At 28.1% G+C, this 22,876-nt stretch overlaps 3 protein-coding genes across 7 annotated transcripts in view; 2 read left to right on the top strand and 1 right to left on the bottom strand.

Moving 5' to 3' along the window:
- The first annotated feature begins 188 nt into the window (after window positions 1–188).
- LOC139097607 (putative defense protein 3) lies at window positions 189–1,846 on the top strand. The gene is made up of 4 exons (XM_070649495.1): window positions 189–270; window positions 469–588; window positions 652–862; window positions 1,762–1,846. Exons 1-4 carry the CDS (start codon window positions 189–191, stop codon window positions 1,826–1,828), a joined length of 480 nt encoding a protein of 159 aa, XP_070505596.1. The 3' UTR covers window positions 1,829–1,846.
- A 1,021-nt stretch (window positions 1,847–2,867) lies between these two features.
- Window positions 2,868–22,876, bottom strand: part of jus (julius seizure) — a 44,776-nt gene continuing 24,767 nt past the window's right edge. The window contains exons 6-7 of one of the 4 annotated variants that reach the window (XM_070649503.1): window positions 12,516–12,712; window positions 2,868–7,175 (exon numbers count right to left, since the gene is read on the bottom strand). In XM_070649503.1, coding sequence (XP_070505604.1) covers window positions 6,808–7,175; window positions 12,516–12,712 — 565 coding nt within the window. In that variant the 3' untranslated portion in view covers window positions 2,868–6,807. Of the gene's footprint in view, window positions 7,176–9,007; window positions 9,845–12,515; window positions 12,713–22,876 lie in introns of those variants that run through there. The other 3 variants (XM_070649504.1, XM_070649505.1, XM_070649506.1) reach the window with 3 other exon arrangements.
- Window positions 13,264–22,679, top strand: LOC139097632 (probable multidrug resistance-associated protein lethal(2)03659). Of its 2 annotated transcripts, none has more exons than XM_070649525.1 (12): window positions 13,264–14,128; window positions 15,971–16,178; window positions 17,229–17,451; window positions 17,531–18,600; window positions 18,665–18,883; window positions 18,945–19,168; window positions 19,616–19,988; window positions 20,072–20,222; window positions 20,987–21,220; window positions 21,344–21,412; window positions 21,509–22,151; window positions 22,252–22,679. In XM_070649525.1, exons 1-12 carry the CDS (start codon window positions 13,836–13,838, stop codon window positions 22,526–22,528), a joined length of 3,984 nt encoding a protein of 1,327 aa, XP_070505626.1. In that variant the 5' UTR covers window positions 13,264–13,835; the 3' UTR covers window positions 22,529–22,679. The 2 variants fall into 2 exon arrangements, with proteins under 2 accessions (XP_070505626.1, XP_070505627.1); XM_070649526.1 differs by having other exon boundaries at window positions 14,052–14,128; window positions 15,976–16,178.

Raw genomic sequence — 22,876 nt, 5'->3', positions numbered from 1 at the left:
GTAAGAGTACTCTCATGAGCTCAAAAAGAAGAAAAAGTCTTGAATGGAAGGAGAAATTTTTATTTAAACAGCATCATGCTACAGATTTACGCTCAGTTAATTTTAAAAGCTTTAAACCACTACTCCATCTTCTATAATTAGAAAAGTTTTTATTTAATTTTTTTTTATTTTACATTAAACAGCATAATATGGATTATAAAGCTGGATTTGTTTTTACTTTGTTGATTGTTCTGTGTAATTCCTTTCCTGATGGCGCACCACCTGATACTTGTGAGTTACCTAAAATTCATGTTGGTCCATAATGTGTGTTTTCGATTTGTATACATAACATATGGCATTTAATCTATGACGATTTATGCCATAAAGGGCATACATACAGTGTATTGAAATCAATTATTCAGCTTGTTTTGTGAAATTATCAATCATAAATTAGTCAATTACCTAACAAATCCTTTAAACAATTCATAGGTGTCAAAGATAGATTTAATCAACCAAACCACGGACAAAGCAGACCACAGCCATTGGAATCAATTCCATATCAAGTTGTTGCAAGTTCAGCTTATTATGAACCAGGACAAACGATTTCATGTAAGCATTAAATTAGTAATTTGTCAACATATGTATCAACATATGTATCTCTGCTATTTCTAGTGACAATTTCAGGAAATGATCTCTTCAGAGGATTCTTTTTCCAAGCACGTGATCCAACTACACAAGAATGGATTGGTGAATTTATTGAAAGTCCTAATGTAAAGACAATTCCCGAGTGTGCTTCAGTCACGCATGCTGATAACAGGGACAAAACACAAGCTATTGTTGTATGGAAAGCACCAGATCATAAACAGGGACAAGTTTTCTTTACGTAAGTATCTACTATTTTATTATTGCCCTAGCTCATGTGTTACGAAAAAAATAAATATGAAATGTGAAAGAAAAGGAAAAAAATGACGGCAATTACCGGCTCAACTCACTCGCGTGAGTTCAATAATCTAGGTCCAGACGTCAATTTCGCAAAAACGATTTTAATGTGTATGATTATGTAATTGCTTACCTTCTGACTTAGCGTCTGTTTACATTTCGCATGAAATATGTTTTCGCAAATGTTACAGATAAGTTTGCGGCGCTACATACATTTCTAACATAAAGTTTTCAAATTTACATAGTTCTGTTGACCTAACCTCGTATATAAAACTGCAGTATATATGCACATACTGAAGAATTGACGTTTCAATGGCCATAAAATTGGGCACATAAATTACATAATTTATCGACGTATCTTTTTTTTCTTCTCTTTTCTCTGAACCTCTCTCAATCTCTTCACTATGAAATATAAATTTTTGCAACTGCTATTTGTTTTATACTACTGCCCCCATTAACATACATATTAAGCGTGATGGCTTTAAATCAGGCTAATATTAATATTTAATATTTCTTCATTCAGTAAAATTGTTGGCACTAATTAAATTCAATTACTAAGACTTATCTCATTTATTGAGTATTTACACAGCAATTAAAGATGCTATTGCTTGTTTACTTTCCCGAGCGACACAGATGGTTAAGGCTCCCCTAAAGCTGTTTTACATCGAATGAAAATGCCTGCCTCTTTTTGACAGTCATGTAGAAGTCACACAGACGCGGCTTCATTTGGTGTTTTGGCTGAACTTTAAAAGCTCTGTGATGGAGCCTTCTTCATTTAAGTCGCTCGGGATACATATGTCTTTATATTCCATTAGTAAATTTATTTTTATATTTCATTTATAGGGGAACAGTACTCAAGGATTACAAAACTTTCTGGAGTAACATTGTTGCGCAAATTGCTACTCAGTAATTTTAAATAAAATTGTACAAAATTGTAATCATCATCTCAAAAATTTATAAAAATAATTTTTATGCCTTATTAATATTTTGAATTCATAAAAATGATTGTTTAATGAGAAAATAAACTAAATTTGCAAATTCTACACATGTACCTTTCAAAACCTGAATATCACGAAATTTTTAAAACACTTTAAATACGTAATTACGTAAAATTTATTTCAGTTTATCTTTTATTAAGCAAAAAGACTTGTTTAGATTTTTCTTTTACTTTAATACTAATTGTAATTTGATTGCACCGTATTCAAGGATTTTTTTAGGGAGAAAATTACTTTTAAATTGCGTCATAAATCGATAAAAATTTAGATTAAAAGAAGATTTTCGTTTTTCCTGTACGAATTTTGATGTTTTTCCTTTGCTTTCATCGATATTTGAAAGTCAATAGAATACTCTGCATTTGAAAGAAGAAATATCTAATATCTATAATCATTCTGTTTATGATTTCTCATTTCAAATGATATTTTAATTACCTACCTATTTTAAAAAAGTTTGCAATTAAAAGTTGATTAATCTTTAAATTATATCTGCTTGTAAAGTGTGTATATGATTTGCAACATGCTGTGGATATATCATGAAAAAAACATGTTTGTTCGGATATTGCTCAGTCCAAAAATTGGCTCATTTTGTACACCTTTCCCTTTTCTATTCCATAATTAAAATAGAAATATGTAAACCTAAATTAAATAAAATGTCTGACTTTAATGTTTTTGATATTCAAACAATCCCTTATGGATTTTGTTTTGAGAAAATAACAAGCTGACTCACACCTGAAAAAAATGATTAAACCTGGAAAAAGGAAGATACCCAGAATAAATCTGAAACATCAGCAATACTCTCGTTACATTTTCATAGAACTTCATCATCATTATTTTAAATTTTATGCAGATTTGAAACTTTAGGATTTCAAAAAAAGTATCTTTTTTGGCTAATAAGTCAATATTGTTTTATCTGAAAATTGTACGAAAAAAAAGAAAAATCAAAATACCTGAATATGCTTTTTTCAGTATGTAATTTATTAAAAGTTTTCTTGTTTTTCTTTTTGTCCATATTAAGTAGTTTTTAGTTCACTTGTAGTTATTATGTTAAGTGATAGTTCATGTTCATTAATTTTTCTCTCTACTGTTATTATAAGAAAAAAAGGAAAAATAAATTTAATAATTTTCCTTAAAAGTGTATATTACAATGAACATACTTAATTATACTCTCTGGATGTTATTCAGAGTAGCTTTTACAATTTTTACCTTCCTAAATATAAATTTTAATGGCCTTATTAAAGTACAAATAGAAATTTATTTACGCTTTAAGAAAAAATAGATTTGTTTTTTTTTGTTGCAAATTGCGCTCTAATTGTGTAAGTAGATAATTTTTTAAAATTTTAATTAGGTTTAGATTTTTTTTTTGTTCCTTAAAATATTTCTCATTTCGAGTGTGTGATAATTTCAATATCAAATATGTTTGTCGTTCACTAGATCTTGTACAAGAATGAATGGAAAAATTTCAATTTTCTCAACAGACTATTGCAAAAGCTCTCATAAATGTGAATGAAAATTCTCGAAATTCTTCCCCAAATTTTGAAAATTTTCTAGATCTTAATATAATTTTCGATTCACTTTAATAATTTAATTTGTCGTTGCTGACAATGACATTCAATCATTTTTTCAATTTGCAACCTGTTAAGAAATTAAAATCAATAGTATTATGTAGTTAGTGTGAAAAATGTAGATTTTTTTTTATAAATGACAGATCCATCTTGACTCGATAATATTCGTACTTTTCTTAATGCATTTATTCAGCGTAAAGCTTCTTCATTAAATTTTTAAGATGATAAGATGCCATTAGTTAATTAATTTCATTTTTATTCACAGTAGTAGCTTTTACTTAATTAATTAATATATATTAATTTAATTAATTTAAATTTTGTCTTAACATTTTTTTTTAATCGAGCGAAAGAAAATATTTATTTACTCATGCTTGAGCACACAACCAAAAGCGATTAAGAAATAGGTATATTCTTCTTATTTTGCAATCATTATAAATTAATTAAAAATTTGAACATCTTATTTTTTGACTGTACGAGTGTGATTGATAATTATGTAAAGAAAATGGGGTGGGAGATAAATTTAAGTGTGGGTATTAATTAATAAAATCAATCAATTATAACACTAGTTGACAAAATATATTACGTAGTTTGTAAATTTAAAGCTCATTGAAACCAAATTTCAGAGATATTCGCATAAGAAAATCTTCCCCTATTTTCAAATGCGAATAACCGTTCTCATAAATTATGACATAATTTTAACAAATTGATCCAATTGAAAATATTTTCAATAAATCTATTAGGGATAAAAAAATTGTTCGTGCATTTCTTTTATCTCATTTGATTAGAAGCACACAAAAATTGAAGTTGTTTGCGAATTGGCGATGGAATTAAAGCTATTTTTTTAGATAATTAAGTTATTTCTTTAATGATAAATTTTCTTAAGGTCTAAATGACGTTTCATAAAGTAAAATTTAACTTCTCAATCGTATTTGATTTCATAAAATTTATTCAAATTTTTAACCCTTCTTTTGCGAATATAGTATTACGTCCGTAATAGTCTTGTTCCTTATTAAATTTTAAATTAAAAAATTTGAATAAATTTTATGCAATTCTCATCGTCAGTTACTTACTTAATTTCCTTCTACTTAAGAATCGTGAATCTTAAATTTCTTATTTCTCATACTATCATTTGTATGCTGCGCATTAGTTGAAAAAGCATTTCTTTAAAGTTGTAAGTAAGTAAAAATTACAAAAAAATTTCTTTCTCATTTCTAACCTTATTTCAAAATTTAATTAATAATTAAAGAATGAAATTTTTCAATGCTTTTGAGGGTTGTAGTACAAGTAACTCCAAAAATTGTTTTTGGAGAGAACTTGTAATAATTATAAATCTTATCTTTCAACCCTCATTTGCTGTTGATGACAAGTTTTCTTAATTTTGGATAAAATGTATTTGAAAATTATGTTAATTCTACTATTATCACTCTACGATTTTGCACTAACTTTTTTAATTTCCTTCTTCTTATTTTTTCCATCATCATAATCATCATTAGACGTTACATATAATTCATTTAATAAATTACTTTTTAAAGACTTTTTTGTGGCAAGTGTTGTAATATTTTTATTTTATTTTAAATTTTTTTTTTTGTTAATTTTCTCATTATTATTATCGTTTATAATGCAGGTAGTTAAAAATGGTCAGCGTGGTGATTTCATGAAAGAAATTTGAAAAAATAAATTCATAGCCGATTTTAAATCCGAATGCATTAATATACATTTTAGCTAGACATTCACTAATCACGAATTAGGAAGTTACTAGGCGAGACGTAGTTTCGTTTCTCACTCGAGAAAATTTATTGGTTCTCTTAAAGCTCCATATTTTTCTACTAACGTGAGAAACCATTTAAAGGAAACTTGAAGATATTCGTTAATTTTTTTTAAGTAGAAAATAAATTTCACCTATTTTTGTGAGTTAATATTTTTTGCATACTGTATGCGCTATAAGAGCTTTAGCATTTAAATATTTAAAGAAAAGAATAAAGCCATACGAGGCATTCATCATTTAGTATCATAAAATATCACTTATAAGTTCAAGGGAAGGAGCTTTTGATTAATTTTACTTTATTTTATAATTAGTATTATTTTAAGAATTTTAAGTGCAATTTTGCAGTTATTCTGTCAAAAATACCCTACTCACGATTTTTAGAGTGGAAAATTATGACAAGAATAATTGCAAAGCTCTCCTTAATTTTACTTTTATTTTTTGCATAGCATCGAAAAATATCACCATTATGTTTTTTTGTTATTGATTAAGAAAAAGTTTTTTTATTCAATTTATGTATGGAAAAAAATTATCCTTTTTCGTTGTTATTGAATGCGTGAGTTTGTCCTTTTCACACTTACGTAATAGAACAAAAGAAAGGATAGATATCATGATATTTAAAGGATAAAATAAGAGTTATATTATTTTGGGGTTTTGTCGAAAGGTCAAAAAATGCGGAAGGGAAATATAATGTGAGGTTAGTAAATCAAATTTTCTCACTGAACCATTTCCATGCAAACTCTTAAACAAAAGGAAAAATGTGAGACTGATAAATATGTCTCTCATGATCCTTTTTTCTGTTTTTCACTCAATCTTTTTTCTATATGAGCAACATGTTTAACTTTCATCTCATTTCCTATTCTCTTTCTTTCATTGAAAAAAACCTTCTCTTAATATTTTTTTTGATTCATCTTAATAATATTAATGTACCTCATATATTTTAATCCGATTAAATTTCTCGATATTTTAAGTATTAAAAATTCTTAAAAATATCATCTTTCTCCCAGAAAATAAGAGGAAAATTAAAATATTTAAATTTAAATAGATAGAAATTAATTAAGTGTTTTTGTAAGTGTGTGCGATTTTTTTCAAATATTTTTTAAACCTTTTTTTTTATAATTTAATGTATTGTATATGGTCCCTAATAAGTTGCATGAAATATCAATCAATCAATCTACTAGAGATTTCATTTTAATATACTATTCTCTTTCGCTTCACGTATGATGCAGTTAAGGTATTTTTGCATGCTTTTTTTGAAGGATTGCATGAATTTAATACCCCTGAAAATTATGCAATCCTTCAAATGTAGTTTTAAAGCATGCTGAGAAAAATATAAGTTTAGGATTAATAGGCAATTTCGTTATGATTTTCATTTAATTTTTTTATAGGTTTTTTTCTAAGTATTTTGATAGAAAGCTTAAAGATAGAAAGAACTTGTGAGAACAAGAAATATTGTTTTATATCATTAAAGAAAGGCTCTTAATAGCATTTAACGTTTTCAGGCCAAAATGTGTGTAAATTGGTTTATCGAGTCTCAAAGGCATTATATTCTCTGTTCGTAAGGAAAGTTTCATGGTTTTACTTCCGTTATTTCAACTTTGACATCTTGAATAACATTTTGCTGTTGCTCATCTTCTTCTTCTTGTGCTGGTTGAATTTGTACTGGCGGTTGTTGTGGCGCTATTTGTGCATGCTGAATAACTGACTGATGTATCGATGAACGTCGCCTTTGAGCTTGTTGTTGGTGTTGTAAATGCTGCTGCTGATTAACAGCCATCAATTGACTTGGATTCGAGACAATAACATGTCCATTTGCATGATGATCACTGATACAGGACGCACGATGTCCCCGATCGTGATGAATGGCAAAACTGCTGCGAGTCGAACGCATTGATGTTGCTGAGGCACTGCTACTGTTCCGCGATCCTCGACGAGAGCCTTTGTGTGTGTCAGTGAAGTGTAAGTATCTTTCAATTTCGATATTAGTTTGAGGAAAGTAGTCTTTTGATTTTGGTTTGTTTGTGATTTTTTTCAATAAAATTTTATCATATAAGGAAATCATATCGTGTTCACACATCATATTAATTTTACATATTTTTTGAGAAAGAGAGATACACACACAGACACAGACATAAATTATATTTATTCAGGTATATAGAGAGAAAGAATGGGAGGGCATAGGAGGGTTTTGTTATTGTTATTTCTGTTGTAATTTATAAATTGTTTTCATATATATTTATGAAATAAATGTCATAAGGTATTTTGGATTGAAATATATATTTTCGGATGGTGTTATATTTTTTTGGTATGTGTGTGTTTTACTGATTTCTATTACGATATATTAATAGTCATTACTTTTACTCTCAATTACAGTCGAAATAGGGAGTAATAAAAAATATAACAAATAACGATACCTTGCTAAACTAAACAAAAAAAGGTTGATACTCGACATCACTAACATATCTACTAACATTCAACATAAAACTCATGTCTGAACATAATTAGCTAATGGTAAACGTTTTTCCGCATATTAAAATGATAATGAAAATGATTGAGATAACAGTAAGATAGAGAAGAGTTTCTGTTATTAACTTGATAGTCATCACTACTTATGGAAAATTCACAAATTTACATTTCACTGTCAATAAATCTTTCTTATACTTTGTTTCGTTGCTTCTATTCGATATAAAAAGTGTAATCAACTTAAAATGTAAATTTTGTTTGTATGCAGAAGGTATTATCTCGAGATTCTTTTATGAAAGTGGACGATGCAATGAAACATAAAACAATAAAATTTTATTCTTTTTGTCTTATGCTCGTATATGGTGAATTTAAAAATGTAAAACAGAGAATACACAAACAAAACAAAAGACATCTTTCTCATGTTGATAGTATGTAGTTAAATATATATAAAATATTTATTATGTGTTGCAAAATAATAGCGGGAGTTTGGATGGGAAAATTGAAAGGTAAACAATGACAAAAATTTCTTTGGGGATTTTAGGAATTAGTTTTGGGATTTGTTATTGACTGGATCCATAATACTGAATTTGCTGATATGAAACTTCAATTTTGTCGTACCATTGGAAGCATGATGGATGCGAGCAACTTTAAGGTCGAGCTTATTAAAAATTAAAATTATTATAGGCTTAAGCATGGCTGTTTTGTTAAAATCTCTAGTAGCGTTTAAGGAAATGCCATGCTACAGAAGACTGCTGTAAGCTTTAAGGCAATTATTATTAAAATTTAAAGCTGATTCTACTGATTTAACTGTTTAATTTTCTAGTCAAAATTGAAAGGTCCAAATTTGAAAAAAAAAAGAATTTAAACATGGAAATGCTTCCTTTGAAAACCGATGTTGCTCACCCTTAAACATGATTTCAAATAGGTATACTGAGAAATGGTTGTGACATAATTTTTACCTTTCTCTTAATTTTAATATTAGCTTTCTTTTGATAAAATAGGATAAAATACTAAAGGGATATAACAAAGGATGTAAATGAAGGATTTTATTTTGTAGGATATTTATCATTGCATCGGTATAAATAAATAAAGAAGAACAAAAAATTTACTACCAGAATTCATAAAAATTATTAAAAGTATAAAAAGCACAACTTGCTATTTGTGGAACCATATAGCTGAGAAATTAAGTTAGTTTTTCATAATATTTTGTGTAAATGTTAGAAATATGAGTAATTAAATATATAATATGTGCTCATTTTTAGTGTTTCAAACTAAAACTAATACATGTTTAGGAGTAAAAAAAGGAAATAAAATGAAAAGGATGGGAGTGAGATGTGTGATGATATATGTACTAAAATATATCTTTCTCTATCATTGATTCTATTCATTATTTTTTCTTTCAATAAAATGCCACTAAGTGCAATCATTACTTCTTCAAATCTAATAAAAATGTTTATGCTATATTAAAATTTTTAAAAATGTTTCTATTTAAATTTTTAAATATTTTTTTAATAAATGTTTGATCTTATTTATGCATTCTACGATAATCTAATGAAAAAAGGCCAAGAAAATAAGTTTTGATAAAATTTTGAAAGTAAAAATTGCCCTCACTGATCAAACTTTTTGTTACTATAATTTTCAATTATTATTATAATAAAAAGAGCACTATTTTATCTACGTGACTATGGATTAAATGTAAAACTTTATGTATTATGTGATATCATGTGAAGTGTGTGAGCTTTTTTTGTGGGAGCACATGTCATGTTGCCTGCTTATTCCCATTTTCATGACTTTTTTTATAATCATTGACGGCAAAAATTTTCATAAATTTTCTTTTTTTTCTTTTCGTTCGCTTGTATCGTGTGATTAACTTTAAAGGATTTTTGCGTGTGTCATTTCAAATATTTAATAATACATAAAGGAACAGTTGGGCCATTTGCATGTTTAATTCTGTAATTTTCATTAGTATTCATAATTTTGTTTCTTTGCTTTTTTGGTCTTCAATATTTTCTCGTTGGATATATCGACTATTTTCTAAGCAAAAATTTCTTTCATTTTTTTTTAGGTTCATTCTACTTGCTTTTCTGATTATTTTGTATATTTTATAGAACATAAAATTTACACCATTGTGTTTTTGTGATCATCTGGAAAAATAGTAGATAATCATAATTCAAAAAACAACATGTAAAAATCGACAAATAGGCAAATTCAATTGATTTAAAATTCAATAAGGTATAAAAAATAAAATTAGGGAGTGAATCATATAAGTGAAAATAACACAAATTGACCAAAAAATTATTTACACATTTAACACGAATTAGAATATTTAACGATTTTAACAAAGAGCAGGATTTAATTTTTTTCGTGAAGGATTTACAATATTTACGTAAATCAAAATAAATAGAAACTTAATTGGTCATGAAAGCTTTTCGAGATTTTCATTTCTTTTATGATTTTGACATTACAATTAACACGAACATTAATAACTCAATTTTGTTGTGACTTTACAAATCTTGCTTCATAGCTCGAATATTGTTGAGTTGTTCCACTTTCCATTCTGCTTAATATTGAACAATGCTGCGTTTTTGGTTTATTCCTACCTGGTTTTCTAAAAGCTCTTCCTAAAGTTATTCCCAAATATTTGAGCAATACGTCAAAAAATTAAACAAAAAAAAATTTTGAATTTGGTTTAAATTTTCATTAAGTTTGAATTTATGGCAATTAAATTAAAGTACATAAAATCAAGACCTCAGTGAATAAAGATGAGTTATAGTTATACATACAATCAATGCATTGTTCACGAGAGAAATTTGAGAATGGAAGAGAAGAAGAATGAAAATACAAGTCATCAAGGCATATTTTTCAAACGTTTTTTGAGCACTTCAGATGCTTCTTAACTTTATCTATCTTTAAGCTATCAGATACTAAAATCGATTTTGTAAGTCATACTTTTTTTTTTGCAATAGAAAAACAATTTTACATCAACAAAGAAGGAAGTTTGAAAAAAAAAAAATAGAAGGCAACCTTAGAGTTTCTATAACATAAGTTTCTTTCAAAACATTTCTCAAAAAGCTTCCACTTAATTTTGTTTCATGAAAAAGTAAAACTTTATTATAACAATAAATACTGAAAATTTTAAGCATTGCAGTTGAAAAAAGTTTCAATTTTGACGGATAAAAATAAAAAAATATTGAAAAAATAAAATTCACAAAAAAAAAGCTTTTTGATTTATTCCTTAATTGTGACCTGGATAGAGCTAAACCATAAAATAAAAATATACAAATATTTGATTTTTTCCAAATTATTTACGAAAAAAGAAAAATCATTGATGGCAACTCAAAGGTCATAAAACAGAAAAAAATGAAAAAGCGAAAATTGCAATACTCAAAATAAATATGTACAAAAAATAGCAATCTACATAGAAAGCTGGTCAGTTAGCAAAATATAGAAATTCCTTTTTAACATGGCAGGAAATGTTTGCACGCAATGCTATTCGCACTTTGATAAATGTTCTTTTTTTTCTATTCTGAATAAATGCTTTAATATTTGCACTTGCTTTATTTGAAGTTTTGCTTTTGAGTACCGCAAGTTAACTTGTCAGAATACTTATCATTTTCAGATTTAATGAGTAGATAAAACTTTCAAAGAATGAAGCTTTCAAAGAAAAATTATCTTTCTAGTTGGAAACCTTTTAACAATTATTTTTTGCATAATTTAATGAAAGTTTCATGTCAGACTTGAAATATAAAGAAACAGCGCAGATTAAAAGCAAAATATTTCTTTAAAGAGCATGAACTTAATTTAAAAATATTGTTATTTTCACTTTACCTTATCTGATTTTGAAAACGAGTATAATGCAAGCATATTGAAATGAAATTTTATTAATAGATCTAATAAACTATAAAAGTAAGCTTAGCTCATCAGTAACCTACTATCAATAAAATTCTCGTGTCACACTGACTTATAATGGATGTTATTGTTTAAAAATTAATAACATTCTTTTGAAATTCTGCCACATTTACATTCATTCACTATGGAAATAAATCCCCCCAAAAAATATTTGTTCAAAACATTTAATCCAGCTTTCAGTCGTATTATTACAAAACATAAAGCATCTTTGTCTTGTTTCAACTGCAGTGATGTAAAGTTTTCTTTTGATTGTTACAATTTTTTCAAAAAGGAAAAGAATTTTGATGCAAGAATTGTTAAACTAAAAAGGATTTTTAAGGCAACAAAAACACAGTCGATGCAAAAGAATATTTAGAATAGAGAAGAGAAAGGATGCATAGAAAATAGTCCGGAAACAGAAACAAAAATCGTGTATTAATCTTTCAAGGGAAAAGAGGAAAAAGAAGATTTTGCCGTTTGCGTTTGCAAGCAAAAAATGGAAATGAAAATGATAAAAAAATTGTGTTTTATTTGGGACTTTTGCCAAATGGCATCTCACAAAAGCAAAAAGAGAATCCCAAAAAAATTAAAGAGTGCTATTTAATCTCTGTTGTACTATAAAATAAATGAAATGATAAGGTTTTGTAAATGAGGATTTTAAGCTCATATAATTAAATTTTTACACAAAATTTGAAACGAAATTAATAGTTAATAAAATATAAAGCAACTTTGTTCCTGAAAAATGAGGTTAAAGAATAGAATATGCAATACAACTAGAAGAAAATAAGATTAATTAAATCGATTGTTTGTAAGTGAACAACCTCTAAGGAAATAATTAATCAATTGAATATACATAAACATCTAAGATTATTATTAAGAACAATCATGTGATGCAGGAGTGAGTGATATTAAAATGCTCTTTCATACCTTGCTTACCTATCGAAGCATTTGGAGAGTGTGGACGTAATGAAGCCATGCTTGGCTGCCTCGATGGCATTCTCACAGATATTCTAGATCCGCGACGTTCCCCTCCATGAAGCAACTTATTATCTCGTAATAATGACACGTTCATCAATCTTGGATTTGGTGTGTTGAAAATTGTTCGATTTTCACGCCAACGTGCTCTGAAAGGATCAAAAAGTAAGAGAAAATTTAAGTTTATTTGTTGAAAATTCACGAATAACTGACCAATATACTTGCAAAAATTTTTTTAACATTTCAAGCTTATTTTAAATTCCATTCAATAAAAAAAAAAAAATCATTGCATCATTCCAATCCCATGTTGAAATAATATAGAATTCGTGCGTTTATTCATGAAACTCGTAAAATTGCCAAGAGCAATGATGAGTTAATAAATTGATGAGAGAAATTTGAAAACATTTGTTTTCATCGTACATTTCAAGGACGATTCCTTTGATGATTTTAAAGAACCGATATAATAATAATTCACACCAATGCAATTAATTAAAAAATGTGAATATTTTATTCATCGTGATGTTTAAGTTTCTCTCAATTTTGGAGTAAACAATGATCATACGTACGTATAATATGAATAAAAGGCAACAAAGACATAACTACTACACTCATATTCAGCGATCTCAGAGGAACTCATTTCGGACAAAATAATATTGTTTTAAAGTTTTAAATTGAATTCAGTCTCATATCATATGTTCATTCGTTCAGTCGCGTTGAATGAAATCAGATTTAAATTTTATATTAGAGTATCTTTTCAAGTTCATTATCGCATGTGCTTCTGTTTATGTTTGAAAAATAATACGTACTTAAGGTTGATAAGGAAAAGTGTCATGTAAAATTTAAAGAAATTGACTAAAACATAAGCGTAAGAGATATTAAAATGAAATTACATTCATGTGATGAAAAAGACAAAAAATTAAGAAAAGATAAAGATCTGTGATAATAATTTTAATCATCTAGAGCGTAATTAATTACGAATAATTTTTATTCTCGCTGTTTTATGAGCTGTATAAAAAAATTATTGTCAATTAATTCATAACAGTTTATGTATATATTAAATATCGCAATTCGAAGTACATCATCATTGCTCTATAACAATAACAATTAGGATTTTAAGTATCGGTCGTTGAGTAATAAACAATCATAAGCGCCAGCGGAACATAATGTGAATCAAGATTTTTCTATAATAAAAAATACTCAATATTTTGAGTCTAAAAATAGATATTTAATTCATTTTGCTCATCACAAAGCATCCGCTTAATTTGAATAAAAATGTATTATACACAAAGACATCCGGAAGAAGAGGCAAGCTTCATATCAAAAATCACGTTTTTTTGGCTCATTGACCTTTTCCAATTTGGTCACAACAATCAGCTTACCGTAAATGACATTTATCGAGTTCGGCGCTGCGATGCAAGTGGAAATGTAACAAAAAAGTTTTACATTTTATGGAATAATGAATTACGCAATGGTCAAAATAATTTGTGGAGAGTCATTAGAAAAATTTATGGTTCAAAAGTGATTATCGGGGGAGTTTTATTCTCCATAGTGGACACTATTTGTAGGTGTGTATATGAATAAAAATAATGTAACTGTTTATTGTCTGTCACAGTGCACAATCATTCATATTTTCTCGCTGATAACATAGCGTGCTATTTTGAGTGCTTTTTAATATTCTCAATTTAACCTTCATAAAAATAAATGAAGCTGATGACTGGGTCAAAATGTCAATTCAAGTGTATTTTCCAATGCAACCAGCGAGAACTGGGATTTCTTATCAATTTCAGACTTAAATGTTCATTTTTATGTGATCATGTCTGTGAGATTTTCCACCTGTTATGACGACATGATTATTTCACATAAATCAGCATGAAATAAGCATTCAATTAATTATTATTGTGCACTTCAATCGCCTAATTGTCCAAACAATTCACTTTCAATTGATGTTTATCGTCGTATTTGCTCCTATAGTGAAAAATTATTATTTTTCTTATATCTTAAATAAACAATAGATCTGTGCATATTGAACGATTTATTTATTTTTCCTCCTTCTACTTTTCCGTCTTTCCGACATTTTAAATGCACACATTATGCAATTTGCAAAATATTCAAATACTTAATTAATTCATAAAGATTGGAATGTTAAAATAAATAAAATATTTTGCGTAATTTTTTCTCTCGAAAATGTATAATAGCACGTGTTCCTTTAATCTTCTTCAACCTTCTCGTGCTTTTTAAACAAATGTTATAGTGTACGTTAAATAAACGTGTGCTGAGCAATCAATAGACAATGATCGATTAATTTAACATTAAATAGATATAATTATGACAGCGATTATAAATAATGCGCGTATACTTCTTATTGTTCTTTGTTTTCATTCATACAAATTAGACTTGTGTAAAGAATATTAAAAGAAAAAACCATCGTGCGCAGTCCCGTGAATTTTCATTCTTTTCACATTAAAAATTCTGTTTTTGTTGTATTCGATTGCCGGCAATAATAAAAAAATCCACAAAAAGTTCTCTCTATGTTTTTAGTTCTCCTTCCTCTCATTCCTCTCGCATACGTAGCATTTGGAAGTAAGACGGAGAGCACAGCTGAGCAGCAACAACAAATAACTAATAGAAATGTAAAAAAATTCTATACGTAAAAACAGAGAACATCTGATTCATAAAGATATTTAAATTATCGCATGATGACGAAAAAATGAACAGCAGACGAGCCTACAATTTTTGTCGTTTTAGATAATGTATATCTCTGGTATATCCATTGTTTCTGTTGTACTTTTGTTTTCCAATGATTTATGATTTTAGTTGTTTTAAAACTTTCTGCGAGCTATAAGAGCAAGAAATTGTCAAATGGATTTTTGTTGATGGTAAAAATGAAAACTCATGACGTGTGACGTTCATGTTATGCTATACTTCAAGCGCAAAAGGAAGTTTTTTGATCAATAACGTTTTTATCACATCCATCTTTTGAAATTCAATGCTCATGTTATTATGAGATTACCGTATTTTTTGTTTTGGTTCCTTTTGCATTTAACAAGCTTAAAAACATCCCTTTATTTTCCCAAGAGACACGTATCGAAAAAGCATTAAATTTGATTCTGCGTAAGCATAACCAAAATGTTTTTTTCGTGTTCAATTCCTAAATCGATGATGGTATCAAAACAAGTGCTCTATCAAAAGAAAAATTGTCTATCTGAATATTTTTTTTTTGAATATCCCTCACATGACAACAGTTTCATGAAGATGAATTAAATGGATACACATGAAAATTTTTATTTATAGGATTTAATATTGATGTGACAGAGGATAGTAAACAGTAATTTCCTAAATCTATGCAATACACAATACACAAAAAAGGAAAACATGAAAATCAATAATTGCTTGATTTTTATTTTCAGAATAGCTCAACCACAATTTTTGGGCTCATTTATTGCTTACTTTATGCCAAATCAAACAAATTTAAATAAGGAGCATGCACTGTATGCTGCAGCTGGTACAATTTTATGTTCATTCCTACCAGTTATAGTTTTTCATCCCTTCTTCCTGTACGTCCTCAGCATTGGACAACGCATACGAATAGCATGTTGCTCTTTGTTATATCAGAAGGTATCGTATAATGTCATCTCATGCTTTTATAAATTTTATTAAGGATACACGAGCTTTTATTAGAACTCATGTCATGAAATCATCAAATTTGTTTTTTTATGGTTAATCGATAAGGATCAAATTGACTTTCTCAATTTATAGACACAAGAATTATTGTAGGGCAAAAGTTTCAAGATCATAAAGAACCATTTTCCGTAAAGGATTGAATTTGTGTGAAGTTTTTAAGAGATTTTTCTATCAAAATGAGCTTAAAATTATTACCAGGGAAAACAAAGAATTTTATTAGCTTACATGTTACAATTTGTAAGCTTATTTTGACTGTTACCCTCCGAATAAAAAAGGTGAAAATAATAAGGGTACACATTTCGAATGTTATACAGTAAAATGTTATGTTTTCTGCATAATTCATTAAATAACAGAAAGTGACACGAAATTAAATTAAGAAATGAAAAAGAAAAGCAATGCGAAACAAAAGTTTATGGATTTTGACAGATATTTGTTCTTGCTTTATACAAACCAAAAATAGAATTTTGTGGATTGTTAAAAATCTTTAATTTTTTGTTTTTTCTTAAAGATTCACACATTTTACATTTTACAGCAATGCAAAATGATTAGTTAATAAATCAAAAATTTCAAATTATTCTTTAAGATTTATGAAGCTTTAGGTACACATGAAAAGCTTTTTCAAACTTATTACTTCCATCTATAAACAGAATTCAATTTATCTCAATGACTTCCTGCAATAAATCGAGAAAACACTAAATTGACTACATTACTCATACTTTTTGTTCTGTGAGTTTATGAATTGTGTCAAAATGTCACGAGACTTTTGATTTACATAGTCAGGTAATATGTAAAAGAAATTGAAGCGATTTCATCATAAATTAGCACCTCCTGAAAATAGACCTCTTTATATTCCTGTTGAAAATCATCAATTCAAAATATCAAATTGATATTCATCAGCATATGCTTTTTAATAAATTTATCTCATTCAATTATCAATGAAAATATTTTATTAATTTTGACTGTTTCCTCTAAATTATTAAACAGGTGTTGAAGTGCCAAAAGTCTCACGTAGATGAACGACTTGATGTTAAAGTGATAAATTTAATGTCACGAGAGATAAATAAGCTTGACTACGCGATTGCAACATGTCACGAACTCTACAGAGCACCACTTGAGGCTGTTTTAATAGGAATTTACATTTTTAAGGAAGTGGGTTTTGAAGGAATTTTCGGAAAAATTTTGATGCTTGCATTTGTGCCATTATTATGTAAGTGTAGTCTTTACTAATAAATTTCATAACCAGACATAAAACTTTCCATTCAGAATAATAACATTTTCCTTCCTAGTTTACATTGTCAGAAAAACTTCCGTTTATCGCTCAAGGGCTGCACATCATACAGAGAAGCGTGTTCATCTTATGAGCGAAATCATTAAAAAAATTGAAAATATTAAAACATTTTGTATGGAACAGCTTTATGCGATGATGATCAAAGACAAACGAAATAAAGAGATAGAAATGGTGCGCGGTTCATTATACCTTCGAGCAACTTCCATTTCTTTAAATTTCATACTCAAATTATCGATTTTTGTATGTATCGTGAGTGTACTTAATATGAATGGATACTTAACCACTAGCAAAGTTTATGTGATAATCTTATATTATAACATGCTGTTTACTTCAATGCTACAATTTTGGCCATTTTTAGCAACGCATGCACGAGAAGCGTATAAGGCTGTTATCAAAATTCAAAATCTGCTTGTAGATTCAAGTTTTAATAAGGAAATTCTCATAGAAAATGAAATTAAGGAAAAATCTAGTAAAAATTCCAACATCACTGATACTCTACTTATGTCAGCTAATATCAATGAAAAAGTGAAGCGAACTGTTAACGAGAATAGTGAGATTAAGAGCATATCAATTAACAATATTACATTCTCAAAGGATAATTTGAAATGTGATTGTATTGAGATTAATGAGGCAAAATGTTATGCTATTATCGAAAATTTGACCTCATCATCATCATCATCATCGTCATCATCATTTCTCAAACTTTTGCTGGGTGAAATGGAACAAGATTATGGTGAAATTGAGATTAATGGAAGTATGAGTTGCGTTTCCAAAGACATGTGGATTTTTCCTGGAAGTGTTCGTGAAAATATAACTTTTACAGAAAAGTTTGTTGCTGATCGTTACGCAACTGTACTCAAAATAGCACAAATTGACAAAGAAATTGAATTGCTGCCTATTGGTGATGATACATTTATAGATGAATTAAGTGCCAATGAATTATTCAAACTTAAAATAAATATTGCAAGATGCATTTATAGAGATGCTGACATTTACTTATTTGATAAATGTTTTGAAGACCTTATGAATGAAGTTTCATACAAGGATATCTTAAAGAAATTTTTAAAGGTAGCTTGGTCATAAATATGTAAAATTATTTCACATAACTAAAATTTACAAAAATTCTCTGCAGGATAAAATTATCCTCATTGCAACCCAGTCATGGAATTTGCTAAAAGAAGCTGATAACATTATAGGAATAAATGAAAATAAAGTTCATTTAATTGGATCGTTAAGGGATTTTCGTAGTACAAATTTATTTGAGCAACTTATACCAAAAAGTGATGTTCAAGATACGGAAGAAAACTCAATAAAAATTTTTCAGCGTAGCAACTCAACAGAATCGCGTCAGGTACATAAATATAAAAGTTTTCCAAGAGTGTGAATAAAAATAATCTTTATTTTACAAATAGTCGATTATAGAGAAGTCAAGCACGCACAAAAATTCACTTGTCGCACATCAAATTCCTCTCACTGAGTACTCGGAAAATCATGCGAGAGAAAATGTGGAATGGAAAAGCTATAGAAATTATATGAAGTCCTTAAGCAGTAGTAAATGTGGCTTTACTTGGTTCTTGATTCTTCTTTTCCTTGCTCAACTGCATACAAGTGGATTAGAGCTATTCATTGCAAAATGGTTCGTATAAACATAACTAAAACATTCATGTCAATGCTTTATAGCCAGAAAAAGAGTAAAGAATTTTTAAAATTTATTCAAATAAATTTCTAGGTATTATAAAGCTAATAAATTTAAAGTTCAATATTAAAGGATAGTTTCTGAGGTAGATTTTATTGGGTTATATACAAATGATGATAAATCGATTTTAAACTCAAAAAAATGAAATTGAAAATAGGTATATAAAAAAAATCGGAAATTATATTTAGACATGCCAATTAAATCAAAGTTTCCTCTTTCATAAACCTTTTCTTGCTAAAAAAGCATAATGCACAAAATTCTCTATTTTATTAAAATTTTAAAAAAACAAACAGATAGGCTTTAATTGCTTATAAATACTGAAAAGAATCAGGTTAATTTATCATATTTAATTCAAATGTAATTTACATTTTATCAAACTATTCGTAGGTTCAATCATGAAGAATCAAAGCAATTTCGACATGTGTTGAGTGTAAATTTCACCGGAATATTATCGATAAATAATAGTTCACGAGAGAATGAAGCATTTGCAACCAATTATGATAATTGGGTCAATTTTATCTATTTCTATTCAATTATACTATGCACATTGCTTTATTTCACCGTTCATCGATCATTTTTATTCTTCAAATTATGCCTTCGCGCTAGCATTAACATTCATGATAAGCTGTTTTGTGGTGTTACCAGGGCAACTTTACGATTCTTCAAGTGCAGTTCAATACAACATATTTTAAGTTTTTTCACGACAGATATTGAAACCATGGATACTCAGTTGCCAATAAATCTCTATGATTCAATTTTGGTAAAGTATATTTAAAGTTTAATTGCCAATTATTTGCTAATTAACAATAACTACGCATTATCTCTATGTTTGTATGTTTACAGTTCTTTTGTGAGACAATTGGTATTTGCACGCTCATCGCACTCACCAATTATTGGTTATTGTTACCTACATTCATCATGTTATTTGCAGTATTCACTTTACGATATTTCTATATTGATACAGCACGTAGCCTGAGGGGAATCGAATCATTAAGTACGTGTCATTATTTTTACTTCATTCTCTTAAGAAATTAAAATTTAAACTTCATCAACATACTTAACATGAGGGCAGTGTGAAAATTATAGCTTTGAAACATTACATGCTACATAAATAAACAAAAGCTATGAATCGCTTTATTTCTTTTCCATTCACACACTTATTGATTTTACATAAATTTCACAGCCTTTTCATTGCTATCCACTTTTTATCCATAAATGCATTATAGAATGATCCCTTTTCGGATGAAATATTTTATGAAATTTGTTTCTCATCTTTATTTTATTTCCTATTTCTTCATGTCTATCAAACTAAAATCCATCTAGAGACCATTAGGTTTTAATGGACTCAAATCTATTTTAATGTATTCTTTAAAACTATTTACAAAATGAAAAAGCTTAGTTCTTTAAAAAAAAATATTAAGTATAGAACTATCACAGACCTAAAATGTTCAAATCATAAATCTTATGCAATGAAAAATGTAGTTTTCATCATCAAATATGAAAAATCACATCTTAAAGACCATTGTCATGAGAACAATGATTTTAATAGACATAATGAAGAACGAGCAAAAAATAAGAATGAGGAAAAAAATGAAAAATAAAGAAAAATTTTGCAGTGTGAATCAGCATGTACATAAATTTTTCTAGATAAAGTGAAACCCTCAACAAATGCTTGCACAGCAATTGAATCTTTCATAAATATATATAATTTTAAGCACTTTATATTTTTCATGTTTCCGTTCAAATTTTATTTTTAAGCACACAATTCCATCTATTCTCGCATCACATCTACATTCCAAGGATTATCAACGATTCGTTCAACAAATTCCGAAAAGGTTTTGATGGATGGATTTCATAAGAATATGGATCTTAATACATCCGCAACATATCTTAGTTTTGCTACCGCAAGGGCATTTGCTTTATGGCTTGATATAATATGTTCAATTTACATCGCAATAATTATATTGAGCTTCGTGGTTTTTGAAAACAGAGGTAGGGAATTGCTATACCCCAAATTAATTTATTTAACACGTGTTGTGTTACATCTTGCTAATTTTCAATTAACTTTATAAGAAGTATTAATATTAAATCCATTATCTCTATTTTTCAATTAAGAATTCAAGAGTGGAGATGTTGGTATGGCAATAACTCAAGCATTACATCTACTCTTTTTCCTCCAATGGGGTATGTAACAATTATTTTTTCACATGAATAATAAAACAACAATGCATAATTAATATGACATTAATTAAAATTAAAATTGACATATGTTCGACATAGGAATACGTCAAACAGTTGAAGTGGGAAATCAAATGACATCGGTTGAGCGTATATTTGAATATCAGCATATAAACATGGAAGCTTCATTGCGTACGTCAAACAAATTCCGTCCATCAAAAACCTGGCCACTAATTGGAAAGGTTGTTTTCACAAATTTTCATTTACGTTATTCATCAAATGGATTTGACGTGCTTAAAGATCTAAATTTCAAAATAAATGGAGGTGAAAAGTTTGGCATTGTTGGTCCTAAAAATTCAGGCAAATCGTCTATCGTACAAGCATTACAGAGATTTGCAATTAATGAGGGATCCATTGAAATTGATGACATAAATATCGACACGCTAGGATTACATGATTTACGCCGATCATTTGGTGTAATTCCATCGAACCCAATCCTTTTTAGCGGAACAATTCGATGTAATTTAGATCCATTCCAGCAGCATACAGACGAGGAAATCTGGAATGCGTTAGAGTGTGTAGATATGAAGCGTAAAATATTAAAATTTGAGGGTGCTTTAAGTACACCAGCAGATGAAAATATGTTTAATGTAAAGCAAATGCAACTTCTTTATTTAGCACGTGCTCATCTTGCTAAGACTAAAATTTTAATATTGGACGAGACTACAGACAAGTTGCAAATTACGTAAGTATTTATCTTCAAAGTTTTCACTTTAGCTATATTTGAATAATTAATCATTCTACCATATACTCTCATTCTTTCTCATTTATCAAACAACATGCAGAGATGAGAATGAAATTCAAGATGTGATTCGACGAAACTTTTATGGCTGCACCATTATAGCTATAGCACATCGTCTTAACACAATAATGGATTGTGATAATATAATCGTACTTGAGGAAGGACGCATTGTTGAGATCGGTCATCCGTATGAATTAATACAAATTTCAAGAGGATTCTTTCGAGCTCTTGTTGATAAAACTGGATACATAAATGCCATGAATTTAATTAAGACATCAGAAAAATGTTACTTCGCTAAGAGGCAAAGACCGCTAATCTAATTAGCTGATAAATGAATCAGAATTGTTTCCTTAATAGATCATCAAAGATGAATAAGTTGTCTGAATTAATTGTGATATATTTTTTTAAGGATAAATTATTTTAATTGATATGTATTTTTCAAAACTCATCCAATAAATTTGAATATTATAATATGTTGGTTTAATTTATCAGAATAACAAAATCGACAAACAACAATTTAATTGGTAATTCCATCAATAAAGTCATCAATATCTTTATTTCAAAACAATGAACCTCCACACGTCAATAACAATTTAATTAATTAATGCATCAATGATTGAAAATTTTCTTTAGAACAATGGTTTAATGGATAGAATCATCAGTATGCA

Source organism: Chironomus tepperi, unplaced genomic scaffold, assembly GCF_022539635.2.
Source record: "Chironomus tepperi strain 1889 unplaced genomic scaffold, CSIRO-AGI_Ctep_v1 contig_425, whole genome shotgun sequence".
Classification (NCBI taxonomy): domain Eukaryota; kingdom Metazoa; phylum Arthropoda; class Insecta; order Diptera; family Chironomidae; genus Chironomus; species Chironomus tepperi.
Note: the sequence above shows the minus strand (reverse complement) of the source record. Positions and strands in the feature narration are given on the sequence as shown.

Bases quoted from the DNA above. Each gene is read 5' to 3' on its own strand.
- LOC139097632 (XM_070649525.1), top strand. From the start codon at position 13,836: ATGTATTATACACAAAGACATCCGGAAGAAGAGGCAAGCTTCATATCA. The intron at 18,884-18,944 runs GTACATAAATAT...TTTTACAAATAG, and splicing joins ACTCAACAGAATCGCGTCAG to TCGATTATAGAGAAGTCAAG. The intron at 19,989-20,071 runs GTAAAGTATATT...GTATGTTTACAG, and splicing joins ATCTCTATGATTCAATTTTG to TTCTTTTGTGAGACAATTGG.
- LOC139097607 (XM_070649495.1), top strand. From the start codon at position 189: ATGGATTATAAAGCTGGATTTGTTTTTACTTTGTTGATTGTTCTGTGT. The intron at 271-468 runs GTGAGTTACCTA...AACAATTCATAG, and splicing joins TGGCGCACCACCTGATACTT to GTGTCAAAGATAGATTTAAT. The intron at 863-1,761 runs GTAAGTATCTAC...TTTCATTTATAG, and splicing joins CAGGGACAAGTTTTCTTTAC to GGGAACAGTACTCAAGGATT.